The 14,826-nt window shown below is 39.2% G+C and overlaps 1 protein-coding gene across 1 annotated transcript in view; it reads right to left on the bottom strand.

The window, feature by feature from the left end:
• The window catches only part of LOC118835541 (maestro heat-like repeat family member 5), a 138,934-nt gene that overhangs the window by 19,670 nt on the left and 104,438 nt on the right, over positions 1-14,826 (bottom strand). The window contains exons 19-22 of the mRNA XM_036742738.1: positions 12,537-12,674; positions 11,505-11,616; positions 7,951-8,094; positions 5,972-6,148 (exon numbers count right to left, since the gene is read on the bottom strand). Coding sequence (XP_036598633.1) covers positions 5,972-6,148; positions 7,951-8,094; positions 11,505-11,616; positions 12,537-12,674 — 571 coding nt within the window. The remainder of the gene's footprint in view (positions 1-5,971; positions 6,149-7,950; positions 8,095-11,504; positions 11,617-12,536; positions 12,675-14,826) is intronic.

Raw genomic sequence — 14,826 nt, 5'->3', positions numbered from 1 at the left:
TTGCTCTCCTTTTAAGAATGTTTATTTCTGTATGGCTTTCCTTTCTTATAGGTTGTAAGATTCTTGAGAGCAGGGTTTATGGGATCCTACCTAATCTCCTACAGGGCCCTACACACAGTAGGAGGTTTATAGATGCTCTCCTATTCAAATATGCTTCTATTTAAGCTCTTAGCACAGTAATTTGTTTTAATAAAGGACTATGCAGATGGTCCCATCCTCACTGATTCATTTGAGGTCTGAGTTAGTATATGAACTTTGCATTCAGAGTGTGGCTGTGACTCTGTGAGAAGATAAGAAAGGAATGGACCATGAGGTACCCAGGATCCATTTTGCCATTGGGGAAGCTAGGGATTTGAATGGTGGTCATTATGGGAACAGCTGATGGTGACCCAGAAAATATTGTGTGATAAAAGGGCACATATTGCCCATTAACTTTGAGACCAAAATTAGTTGGAGATGGGGGATCCACTTACTAATAAAGCCTTGGGTGTTCCTGTAAACTAGATTATGGCACAATGAGATAGATTTGGACCTATTTGAAAGACTGGACTCAAAGAATAGTCAACAACTGTTTGACTTGGAAAGTAGAGTGTTCCAGGAATCTTTGCATGGCTATATGCTATTTAATAATTTTATCAATGACTTGGACAAATGAATGGACGACATCCTTATCAAAGTTATTGACAGTAATAATACAGTAATCGTAATTGTATAGTAAAAGTATAGTGAAAGTATATTAATAGCAAGAAAATGTTAACATACTAGAAAATATAGACAGGACCCCTCTCTCCCCCTAGATCTTTACAAGCTAGATGAAATTTAATAGGAACATATATTCTTACAGCCTTTTAAGAGACAATCTTCAGAAATACTAGATGGGGAAGACATGTTTAGAAAATGTTTTGTTTGAAGAAGATCTGAAGGTTTTAATGACAGTAAACTCAACATGAGCTAGCTATGTAAGATGGCAGTAAAATAACTCATAAAATCTTGAGTTAAAAAAAATATGGCTTACAAGAATGAGGAGGTAATAGGCCTATTGGGCTTGCTCTTTCATGGTCATAACACAATTGGACTAGGCGTTCTTTTTACAATTCATTACATAAAGATTTGTCATTCTTCAGTCATTTCAGTCATGTCTATATCTTTGTGACCCTGTTTGGAGTTTTCTTGGCAGAGATACTGGAGTGGTGTGCCATTTCCTTCTCCAGTTCACTTTACAGATGAGGAAACTGAGGCAAACAGGGTTAAGTGACTTGTCCAGGGTCATGGAGTTAGTAAATGACTGAGGCCAGATTTGAGCTCTGGTCTCTGACTCCAAGCCCAGAACTCTTTCCATTGTGCCAACTAGCTGCCCTCCATAAGCATAACCTCCTAACTGATCTCACTGCCTCAACATCCTGCCCTTTCCAATCCATCCTCCCCATAGTTGCCAAAGTGGGCTTCCTGAAGCACAAGTTTAACCATCTTTTACTCCCTTACTCAATAAACTCCAAATCAAATATAAACTCCTCTTCAGGATTTATGACCCTTCACAAGTAGGGCTCTAACCTACCTTTCTAAGCTTATTACTTGTGTATGACTACCCTCTCCACATTCTATGATACAGTCAGACTGGTCTTCTGTAGCTCCTCACACATGACACCCGATCTCCCAACTCTGTGTCTTTGCACTTACTGTCACCCCATGCCTGGAATGCACTCCGAGGTCACCTCCACTTCTTAGAATCCTTCATTTCTTTCAAAACTTTCCTCAAACAACAACCTGTACATCAGGGCTTCTTAACCTGAGATCCACAAACTTGTTAATTTTTTTAAAAAATATTTTAATAACTATATTTCACTATAATTGGTTTCCTTTGTAATCCTATGTATTTTATTCATGCATTTAAAAATATTATTCTGAGAAGTTGTCCACAGATTCACCAGACTGCCAGAGAGTGTTTTTTATGACATAAAAAGGTGAAGAATCCCTGATTTACATGAAACCTTCCCTGATTCCTCCTAGCTGCTAGTGCTCCCCCTAATTTACCTTATTTCTTTTATTTCATATATAATCTGTATATGCTTTTGTGTGTATATTATACATGTGTATGTATGTATGTATATTGTCTTTGCTAACAGAAACCACTGACCATGGTTGAGTAGTCCCATTTGCCAGTTCTTTCGGTATTCTAGGCTGTAGGTCACCCGGGCTATCTGACCTGAATTCATCAAGGTCAGCAAGAAATTTCTTACCATGGCCTCACTTATCTTAGATAGCAACTCCCTATTGACCTTTTCATTTTCTTTTGTTTTTTACTTCCCAGTGCAAAGATCTTGACAGAGGAAATAGAAGCAAAATCAATTAATTTTCCCCCATTATCAGTTATCATCATCCCATCCCCTTCAAATAGCACCTTTCTTTCTCTTGACCCTTAATATAATTAAAAATGTCCTCCCTTTTTGTTGTTGTTTCGTTGTTCTTTCCTTGACAGACTCAGCTCCTTCTGAGTTCTAGCATGTCTGGCAGTATTCTTACTTTTTTTTTGGAGGGGGAAGGCAGGGCAATGGGGGTTAAGTGACTTGCCCAAGGTCACACAGCTAGTAAGTGTGTCAAGTGTCTGAAGCCAGATTTGAACTCAGGCCCTCTTGACTCCAGGACCAGTGCTCTACTCACTGCACCACCTAGCTGCCCCAAGTCTGGCAGTATTCTTGTAAAGCCTTGCCATACTTAAGTTATCTTCCTGTTAAAGTCACCTGTCCTTGCTTTCTTGTATGACTTTTAAAGATCTAAATTGGTGAGTGAGTTCCTATGCTTAGGCGTAGTTTCCTTTAGATAACTCCTCCTTTTTCTCCTAGTGGGAATTTTTTCCCTTTCTGTCTTCAGTATTTCATTACTGAGAACTTCTCATTCCTCTTGGGCTAACTTCTTGTGTAGAATTTTAGTCATGAGATCCTCTCTATCCTTTCTCTGAATTTACTCTCTCAAAATCTGGGGTGTATGCCCCCTTATTATAGGCTTTACCCAACTATTCATTTCTCAAATAGGCCTTTCCCTTCTGAAGAAAACACCATCTGTGCCCTGAAATCCATCACTTTCTTGTGCACGATTTTGTAATATTTAACAATGTCTCCTAGGTTCCTCTGGGTAGTATCATTTGTACTCAGATTAATCACCATAAGTGTGCGGTAGTCATACATCTTAGCAAGTCTTCAGAGATTCTCCTTCATGTCTGGGATACATGGGAAGCTAGGTGACCTCTCTAATATTGTTACGGTTTCAGAGATTAGCTGTATCAAAACCCCCTCAGATAAGAATCATCAACCTCCACCACTCCCTCTTCTTCTCACCCTTAATAGATGAACTCTTTTCCAAGTATACACAGGGATTTACAACCTCATTCCTTTAGAGGACAAACATCTGCTTCTTCTGCGGAGGGTCCAGCTCCATTCTCCTTGAGACAATCCTCATACCAATTACTTATCTCCAGGTATTTCATGGTCTTTCTTCTCTTCTGTCACATTCCTTCACTCTCCCACTTCTTGATAGCAGTCTTCATTTCCTTTTGCCTCCTCATATTAATTTTATTCCTTTTTTTAAAAATTCAAAACTGAAGCTCTTTTTCTGGCTTTTTTTAGGGGACACTTTCATTCTTATTGATAATTGTTCTACAAGTTCCTTCGATAGAAGGACTGGAATTTAAGAATATCTGAAAGGAACAACATGTTCCTTTGTTTTGGGTCAGTAAAGTCCTTTTAGTGTTAACTTCTCTTCTAGGAGAGTGCGTAACCCCTTCTTTCTGCATACAGAACAGTCACAGAAACAAAACCATTGCATATTCTATGCAGATCACTACAAGATTCACCCAGCTCTGAGTGAGATCTGGAAGTGAGATTTGCAATTCTTCCTTGTTTTTGCTGGCTGCTATTCTGAAGAATTGCTGAGGCTAATTGCTTGTGTGTGTCTTGCACTCTGCTCTCTCATCTCCTTAGCACCTCCACAGTCATACCCGTCTTTCCTTCTTTCTCTTTTTTAGTCTGTCTCCTTCTTGTTCTACTTCTTGGGATCTTCTATAAGTCTTTCTCTTTCTCCTTCAGCTTAAACCTTTCTCGTCCTTTAGAAGGAATCCTTCTACTTCTTGAGATTCTCCTTAAATCAGCCCAAAATTTCCCTCCTTAAATTCAGTTCCTGAGCTTCTTCATGATTCCAAATGCCTTCAAAATATCCCTCTCTTTCTTCAGCTCAGGCTCTTTTCCCACAAGCCTTTGCCATTATAACTGGAGATCAAATGATCATTAATCTATGTAATAGGAGTTTTTAAAAAAGGGAAACATTACATACTTCCTAGTATGTTTTGCAGTACCTCTCATCCCATCAAAAGTCCATGAGGCTCCAGGTGTCAAGTCTGAGAGCAGGGGGTAGATTCACAATCTTTTGGGACATTTTCATGGTGAGAAGAATAGAGAAGGAAAAAGTAGAATCCTAAGGATGAACAGCAGTTTCCCAATTCATAGATCCAAAGACAACAGGACAGCTCAGATAAGTGAGTTGGTGATTGAGGTCCTAAGGAAAGTCAGAAAGCTGCCAGGAGGGGTTGTATCTCCAGATACAGACAGGAAAATGTATAAAGGGCAAAATACTGGGGAACTGAAGAATGGTAATCCACTTATTTGAGGAATGCTTGAGTATTTTAATGTTTATATTCCTTTTCTGTTTCAATTAAATTACTGGTTCTATGTCGTGGTCTATCCATGTTACAGTTAATATGATAATCACAGTATCTTGTGATTAATCACAGCATGTTGAATTTAGGTCTTCACTATTATACTGACAGAGTGGCTTGAGCCATACACACATATACACATATATATCTCCTCCCCAAATTGTAACAGTCAATGTTAAAGTAACTACAGATACATACAAATGCAGTGTTGGTGGAGCTGCAAATTGGTCCAAACATATTGGATATCAGTTTGGAATTATGCAAGAAAACTTAATAAACTGTTTCTACTCTCTGAGTCAGCAATGTTTTTACTAAGCATATATCCTAAGAAAGTCAAATATAGAGACAGAGGTCTAATTTATACCAACATATTCATACTTCTTTGTAGCAGGAAAGAACTAGGAAGAAAGTAGGTGATCATTGATTAGAGAATACCTAAAAAGCTGTAGTTAATGAATTGAATGGAATATTGTTATTCAGTAATAAATAATTGGAAAAATTTAGAGAAATACAGCAAATTTAATATGAACAGATGCATAGGGAAATAAGAAGAAACCAAAGGATAATATTCATAATAATTACCACTATGTAAGTTAAATGATCACTAAAAGGAAGTAAATATTGAGTAATAATATACAGTAAGTGCTTTATAAACTACAAAACACTGTATAAACTTTATAAATTGTAAATAATCATAAATAAATTTTATAAATATTAATAAATATATCTATATACCATATAAACATATAATAAATAAATATATGAATGCAAATTATAAATAAATAAAGACTATTATCTATTAGTAAGAATATTCATAGTAGAAAAACCAATGGAGCCCTCAGGAAACAGATACTAGAAGCATATTTTCTTCCTCATGGAAGAAAGCCAGAGGAATAGGAGATGACAAGGCTTTATACAATGTCACTTTAACAAATGTATCTGTGGGGTTTTTTTCTTTGTTTATTTTCCCCATAAGGAAAAATTCATGGGAAAGGGAGAGTTTGTTGGCTTTTTTCTCCTCCAGTTATGACTGTGATGTAAAGACAAAGGGCATCAATAAAATGTTCTGTCTTGTCTTAAAGAAAAAAAGTACTTCAAAGTAACACCCCAAGGCCAAGATGCAGTATTCTAGACCAGCCATAAATGAAAGGTCTGGTGTTCCAGGAAGCTGATGTGATTTATTGAGACCTCAGGTTAAGAGCTGAATTCTTCCCATTAGCCCCAACCCTAGGGCTACCCACAGCTTTGCCTAGTCCTGACACCTACGTCATCAAAGAGATCATACAGCTGCTCTGCCACCTTGAGGCTGTTGGAGCCAGCACCCTGCAAAGTCAAACGATGCAGGATTTCACCAATGAGGCCCATAAGTACCAAAATGTTCTCCTCTTCCTTGAGCAACAATCCTTCCATCATGCCTGACAGTTGGTTCCGGAGCAGATCTCCCTGTTGGGGATGGGGATGAAAAGGAGAAAGACCTTAGGGTACTCCTAAGGATACCAGGAGGCTCTGTAAAAAGCTAAAACTGTCTTCTGGACCCCTCCCACCCAAAACACCAACTCCCTCAGAATTTTTTCCCTCATCTGTCAGGCCTTTAGCATAATAGTAAAAGGATAGAAGTTTGCCTGTGTGCCCTCAGTCCCTCCCCTTGTTGGACAGAGAGAGGTTCTGGAAACCTTGTCTTGTGAAGACCAGTTGAAAGAACTGTGGATGTCTAAGCTGGAGGAGAGAAGAAATGGAGATGATATAATGGTTGCATGTGTGCCACACTGAAAAAGGGATATTGACAAAATACAATTTATCCAAAAGGTGACTTGGATGGGGAGGGTCTAGAAATCAAATTAAAATGAAGATCAGTTGAAGGAGCTGGAAAAGCTTAGACTGGAGATCCTTTGGTTAATTAAAGATCTCACTTGGCTTGCTATTTATTGACTATTAGTTCAGGAGAGCAAAACACCACCTAAAAGGCACCTTCCATACAGATATCAAAATTTAAGATTTCATGAAATATATAACAACAGAGACAGCCTTATTCAATGATCCTCTAGTGATTAATACCAGACTAGGGACATGATAATGACTTTTATCAACTAAAGGTATTTGCCACTTTAATGGAAGAGATCTATTTTCAGTTGAAGAATAATTCTCTGAAGATGGTGAAGTCCTCCAGATGCTCCTTTAGGCAGACGACAAGATTTTGGTTTCATGAAACCCTGGAATACTACACAGCCTTCTGTAGAAGATCCATAACCACTCAAAAAATTTTGGCTTAAACATCCACATAGGAAAAATCAAATGGGTGAATAATCTCTATTGTCCAGATTATGACAAAAAGATATAGAGCTCAGATATCAGTAGTGACTTCTTGGATAGATACTGACAGTGAACACTGAGTTTCGGTATTAAAAGGGAGAATGAGCTAAATTACTTTCAAGAAATTGCAAAGCTCCTTTAATGCCCCTTAAACAAAAGTCCATCTTTTTAATAGTAATATTCTGTCAGCATCGCTGTATGGGTTTGAGTCACTATCACAGTTTCTGAATATTTAAAAATGAATATCACTCATAGGACAATGAATATCACTCATAGGCATATGTAGGTGTGACCAGTCTATAACATATAACAAATAAGGAACTACAAAGAAAAAAACTGGAGTCATCTAAGCAAATGAGTGGGAAAAAATGGGAGATAGCCTGTAAGCAACTCGTGTATTCTACTGCTATCAGTGTTGTCAAGACAAAGCAAGGGAGGCCTCTAGCATGTTGGGTGAACCACCTATGCCAAACTTCTTGGGAGATATGGACAAGAAAAAATTTGCAATCTGAATTATTGGAGGGAACATCTGAATTGGTAAGATTGAAAAACTCCATTGACAATTTGAATATCTAAGTTGTAGGTATTCTTACACAGGCATGTGCTGGACTATACGTCCTCTGAGGTACTTCCTAACTCTGAGGTCTTTGATTCTACGTTAGGAGGGTGTTGGGGAGCAGGGGAGGAAAAATTGGGGTTAAAATAGAAGAGGCACTTTTAATGGTGCTAAATAAGAAAGTAGTATGTGTAAGAGTGTGAGGAGCATGTGGCGATAGTGAAAGGACAGTGAAATATCTTTTTTTACAAGAGGGTTGGGAAGGGGAGGAGGGCAGGGAGAAGCAATCATGGCTTTAAACCTTGAATCCTGAACTGGTAGAGATATCCTTTTTGGGCATATTTTCCATCAATAGCATTGACAGTATTTCTCTTCTTACCTTCTCAGGTTGAAGTAGAAGGCTGCCCAACCCTTGCAGACTCATGATCTGTACCTCTTGATTGGAACTTCTCAAGGACGAAGTCAGGAAACTCCCGATAGACCGCCGAGACTTATATCGTGGTACCTCTTTGCTGTTGAGAAGCTGAACAGGGCTCTAATAGTGAGTTTTTCCCATTATGCAGAGCTGGCCCTGAACTCCGGCCATCAACAGCCATGTCAGGGACATAGGAATGGACATGTGTGCAGCAAGAATAACCTCATGCCCTGCTTTATCCTGCCCAAAGGGGGCATTCAAAAATATGAAAAATGTCTATTCCCATCCCAGGTTCTTGGTTTGAATGGGACAGTCTTCTCTATCATTCATCTTCTTCACATAGCAGGAATGGTGCCCCAAACTCAATGGAACCTTGTTTACTGACTTCAATGTCCTCTCAGGGATCTATCCTCTGGTAGTTTCTGTTCCAAACCATTCTGTGCCCAGTTTTTATGCTCAAATTTAGCCTCTCTTGGGGAATGAGATCCCCGTGGAAATTCAATGCTGGGACAATGAAAGCCTAGGACTGAACTTCCTCTTAGCTATCAGGGAGGAATCCCTGATAGTCAGTATCCAGGGATTGGGCAACATGTTTGAGCAACAGCTCTCTGTCTTATTCCTAAGCTGAGAGGATTTGATCTTTTTCAATGACAATTATTTAACCTGAAAATGTCTTCTCTTCTCAGTCTGACTTCTGAGAGCTTCTGTACTCACCTCCTGGATCATTTAACTGACCTTTCCCAGCCACCTCTTTGGGCCCATTATTGTCAAGTTGAGAAAAATCCAACCTTGAATCCTAGTTCGGCTATTTACTGCCTGTGTGATCATGAGCAGGTCCCATCCCCTCTCTGAGACATAGGTTTCCCATGTGCAAAGTCTGGGATATTTTTTTCCTAACTATCCTACCTTATACTTGGCCACAATGAAGCTTATCCTCCTCTATTCTTCCTGCTTACATCCTTCATTAAATCTTACTCAAAGGCAGAGGAATGAATCAGAGATCACAGTTTCACAAATCTCAGACTGGTAAGGTAACTAAGAAGCCATCCCCATCCAATTCACAACCTGCTTAAGGGAAGGTATTGTTTTTATTTTTAAAACTTGTCTTGGTTTGTCTTTATATCCCCAATGCCTTGTACATAAAGAACACAATAAATGCCTGGATTGGATTGGGTACATATGATCCAGAACAAATCACTTAACTGCTGACAATTTTTCTCCCAGGGTTGTTTTGGGGAAAAGCATGTTGTGCAATAGAAAAGTGCTCCAGAAATGTAAATTATTATTATAGGAAGCCCATTATTTCCAAAGGCAGCTCTGATGATTAGAAAGTTTTTCTGTAGATCAAGATTATTTAATCCCTCTCCATCCTTCCTAGTTCTACATTTTAGAGCCATGTGGAAATATAATCTTGCCATATATACTTGGAAAAAGATTTCAGATTCTTTGTCACCCTCTCAAAGTCTCTCGTTTCCAGGCTAAAGAGGACTAGCATGGTGGACAGATGACATGAACTTGAATCCCCAGTGTACTGGTAAACAGCTTTAACCTTGGTCCAGACCCTTAAATCCCCAGAGCATCCATTTATCTCTCTATAAAATAGGAATAATGAATCTTACCCTGTTTGCCCCCTAAGGACGCGAGAATCAAATGACAAAAATGGATATGAAAATAGTTCATAGATTATAAAGCTCTAAATATAAATGACAAGGATTTGTGACAAGAAAACTGAAACCTTCTGCTTTGGATAGTATTCTAAACTTTTCAAAGTATACATTAAGATTTTCATTATTGCTTTCATCTGTATCATTTCATTTGAACCTCACAGGACTCTCTCCCTTCCTTTAATCTTCTGCTTACTTTGGTTGGTCTAGTTCAGGGGTGGGGAACCTGCAGCCTGGAGATCACATGTGGCCTTCTAGGTCCTTGGGTGTGGCCTTCTGACTAGGTCCAGATTTTACAGAACAAATCCTTTTACTGAGGGGATTTGTTTTGTGAAGTTTGGATTCAGCCAAAGGGCCATATTTAAGGACCTAGAGGGCCATATGTGGCCCTGAAGCCTCAGGTTCCCCACCCTGGTCTAGTTCCACGTTTCCTCAACCTGGTATGTCACTAAGAAGATCTCTTTGATATTTACCTGAGTCTTGGGTTTAAAACAAACAAACAAACAAAAACAACAACTGCATAATACAGGATGAGAGAGGTATGACTAGACAATAACTTCTCTAGGAAAAAAAGTTGGGGTCTCAGTGGACCACAAGCTCAGTGAATCAACATGGAAACCTTCCAAATTGTAGTGAAATCTTAGGATGCATTAAGAGAGGTAGGGTATCCAGAACGAGTGAGTTAATAGTCCTGCTATCCTTTGACCTAACCAGAACCTATTGGGAGAAAAGTGTTCAATTCTGGATGCCACATTTTAGGAAATAAATTGACAAACTAGTGTCTGTCCAGAGGAGGGAAACTAGTACAGAAAGGGGCCTGGAAGCTATGCTGTACAATTATCCCTTCCACATCATGTGGAGTAGGCTGTGGCACTCCCACAATCTGGAAAATCCACGTAAAATTTTTTGGCCTTCCCTTTGTACCAAAGAAGAAGTCTGGATTATTATGGAATTAAAAGATAAAATATGTTGATATTATACAAACTATACCAATATTTTATGCATTTATGAGTTTCTAAATTTTTCTGTGTTGTCTGCTGGCCTTTGCACGTTGTCTGTAGCTTCTGCAATACTCTCAAAAAACTCCCGTTTAATGTTTTATGCTAATCCACGACATAGCGAAACCACAATGAGAAAAGTTGTGACGTGCAAGAGATAACTGTACAAGGGTTGGGCTAACTGAAGATGTTTCAGATGGAGAAGAGAAGACTTAGAGGGACCATGATAGGTTTTTAAAATATCTGATGGGCTGCCACGTGGAAGACAAAATAGATATGTTTTGCTGCATCTTAAAAGGGCAGAACTAGGAACGGTTGGTGAAAGTTGTGAAGAAGATTGCTCAGTGCAAGGGGGAAAACTTTTTAAAAATAAGGGCTGTCAAATAGTGCAATGGGCTGTCACAAGTAGTATTTTCCATCAGCAGAGGTCTTCAAATGGAATTTGGATTGCTATTTGTTGGGGATGTTGGGAAGGGGACGCTTGTTTAGATATAAGTGGGACCAGATGTTCTCCAAGGTCCCTGCCAACTCTGAGATTCTGTGATTCTATCATCTACTCTTCCTGCTCTGAAGGGAATGAAGGAGATAACTGCTTGCCACATAGGGTACCCCAAGGTGTATACAACAATTTTACCTGCAGCTACCATCAAGGGGACCTCTTCACATGCATCACTAGATCAAAAGTCATCTGAAAAAACTGTTCCTCTGCCCTTGCCTCATGAGCTCCTCCTCACAACCCTCCAGAGAAGGAAATGCTCTGGATTCTCAATGTCCTAGCCTGAGGTCCTGAATGAGAAATATGGAGTCCACTGCTCCCCCACAGAGTGGATGTAGGACTCTACCTGGACAGCCTTACCTCAACGATAACAAGGATGCCTATTAAACGATCCCGTTCATATGGACTCTTCATGCTATGCATAGCATGACTTAAAATGCTCTTAATCTCACACTTGTAGTGAGTTATGGCCCTGGGGGAGGAAAAAACAGGAAAAAACTCTTAATCTCTAATGATGGACTTGTCCAATTGAGAATGGGGGATAGAGAACCAGAGTCAGAGTTGGGAAAGAAAGTTCAATAGGTCAGGCAACTAGCATTTGTCATCTATTATGTGCCAGGAACTGTGCTAAGTGCTGGCTCATAGGACTTATCCCTAGGTTAAGGAAGAAGCCATCTATAGAATGCAATTTGATTGACACGCACTCCCACATGCCTCCCTCACTACTCTGCCACAGAATCTGAAATTTTACCATTGATGCGACATTTCTTTAGACTACATGTTATCCTCTTCCCAAAAAGAAAACTCAATAAATCAATGTAGGGAGAAAGAAAAACAAAAACATATGTACACACATAAACATATATACATATACACACACAAACATATATACTAGAAATATATACACCTCTGTCTGTCTCTCTATATCGGTCTTTGTTTCCCTGTCTCCATCTCTCTGTCTCTGTCTCCCTGTCTCTGTCTCTGTGCATGTGTGTGAGTGTGTGTGTGTGTGTAAGCATGTATGTTTCTCTCGTCCACTGTCATTTGTCAGTAGGATCACTCTTGGGTTTTAGCATTTCCCTCCCAGGCTCTCATTTAAAGTGACAACCTCTCAGAATGAAAAGCGCATCCAGTTCACAACCACTCAGTGGAGAGGAGTTTTCAGACACCTCCAACCTGCTTAGGAAAGACCCAGAGGCAGTTTGAAGACCATGGAAATAAGGTGAGGAATGTCTGTGGACATAGAAATGGGGAGAAACATTGGGTGCAAAATTCAAAGATAATGTAGGCATACCTCTTGGAATCTAATCCCCCAAGGGATAGCCTACCTCAAGGAGAGCATGGCCTAAATTTTCCCTCTTACCCTATCCCCAGTATCTTTTCCCCAGGTACCTAGTCAGGAGGGTCACACCCTCTTTAAATGTGTTCATCTTTGTGAAAAGGTCCCAGCCCCGTTGTAGCTTCATATAGGCGAATACCTCCCAGTTGTCAGTGGTCCAAAAGAGACCTTTCAGGGCCTCTAGGCATGTCCTGTGGAACAGAGAAATCAAGGTAAGTGGGTTAAAGTTCACCTCCTGACTCTGGAATGTGTTTATATGGATTCATTCACCAGGGCTGTCCTCCACTAATCCCTCACAAACCTATTTTATTACTAGAACTTTGGCAGATCAGAGGCTTTCTCAGTGTAGGTATTCTCTTCACTGTGGCAGTTGAACGGTGGCATTTAACTCCTCTTTGCCTTTTCATCCTGTGTGATTCTTGTCCATATTTTCCTACAAATCTTTGCAAAAATCTCATAATTTCAAAGGTAGCAGGAACTTCCCAGTTCATCTATTTTTATATCTTTTACAAAATATCCAACATGTAGTCATCTATCCTTTGTATGAACATTTTTAGTGAGAGAGCATCCACAGCCTCCCAAGTGAGTGAATCTACCTGTTCTTCAGGAAGATGGGTTTTTGTTTACTTTTTTTTCTAGCTCTGTTCAATTTAACAGAGGCCCTTGGTTTAAATTCTCATAGCAATGAGAAGTTGAAAGCATTGTGCAAATAATCATCCTACTGAGCTCTGAGCCTCGTTCATTGGCATGTGTGTTTGTGCAAGACATATGGACATATATATGTATGTGTGTACATGTCTATGTAGATACATGCATACATATATGTATATACATACATACATACACACACACACACACACATACACACACACATAATCTCAGGTAGCTCAGGCAGTGGATAGAGTGATAGACTTGGAGTCAGGAAAACCCAAGTTCAAATGCCACCTCAGACATTTTTGTAAGCTTCGGCAAGTCACTTCACTTTTCTCAGCCTCAGCGTTCACATCTGTAAAATGGGGATAATAATATTACTTTCCTCACAAGGTTGTTTTAAGAACAAATGTAATGTGTAAATCATTGTGGAAATTTTAAAGCACTACATAAATGCTATCGTTATCATTATTAGTATTATTATCACCATTACTAATTATTATTGCATGGGAAAACTCAATAAGTTGTCCATACAAGTTCATTTAGTAATTTAGGCAAGGTACACTTTTCTTCCAGCTTGATTTTTAAGTATGTCTGATTAAACTGATCTCTTTTATGTTAATGTCGACTTCATTGCAGAATCAGTATCATTATTGTAGGTCTTGGTGCAATGTTGTCCATCCCTGAATTTGGAGACCTCCCTTATAGCAAAGAAACCTTTTGTTTAGAATCTGCACAGGACATCTGTAATACTGGCATACAGTTTAGGGGAGAGTTTATCCCTGTTTGAAACATTGCTTGGTCTTAGTACTCATTGAACAAAACTATCTATTAGTTCCATCTATTAGAGAGTCTTCTGGGACTTTAGCACACATACGGGAAAAAGCCTTCAGAGCAGCATTTTATTCCAAGGCAAATGCTTCTGAAAACTATTACAGAGTAAATGCTGGAAAAGATGAAAAATGATGGGAATGGTAAATGCTGTGCAAAGATAAGTACACTCTAATGCACTGTCGGAGGAGCTATGAGTTGGTCTAACCACTCTGGAAAGCAATTTGAAATTATAAGAAGGTGACTAAAATGCCCATACCCTCTGACCCAGAGGTGACACTGGTATACACATACATATATGCATATATGTATATATGCATGTGTGTATGTACGTATAGATAGACATACACATACATGCATATATGTATACATAGATATAGCCTAAGAAGATCGATTACAGAAAGAAAAGTCCCATGTTTACCAAAATATTTATTTATAGAAGCACTTTTTGAAGTAGCAAAGAAGCGGAAACTGAGTAGATGGCCATCAATTAAGGAATGGTGTAGCATGATATGACACATTTTCTAACCTGTGCCTTTAGACTATAATATTCAGGGAAATAGAGTCTTTCTTACTGTTGCCAGCATCCAGCTGTGTCTCATCTCTCTCCTCCACCCCTCACAAAAGAATGGGGAGAAGAAGGAAAGGTGAAAATAAAGGCTTACCCATCAGCTGGCTTTTCTACATGACTATTTCTCAGGTGTTGTTTTTCCCCTAAAAGATGAGACCACTTGTAATTTCTCTACATCTTCTGCTGTGAGATTTTCCAAATGAGTTTGTACTTAAATGTACTTTGTCCTTGGCTGCCATGAGCTCTTGGCTTGGCATGGAAAGCAAGTTTGGGGCTCAGCCAAATTGAAT

Source organism: Trichosurus vulpecula, chromosome 1 (assembly GCF_011100635.1).
Source record: "Trichosurus vulpecula isolate mTriVul1 chromosome 1, mTriVul1.pri, whole genome shotgun sequence".
NCBI classification, from domain to species: Eukaryota; Metazoa; Chordata; class Mammalia; order Diprotodontia; family Phalangeridae; genus Trichosurus; species Trichosurus vulpecula.
Note: the sequence above shows the minus strand (reverse complement) of the source record. Positions and strands in the feature narration are given on the sequence as shown.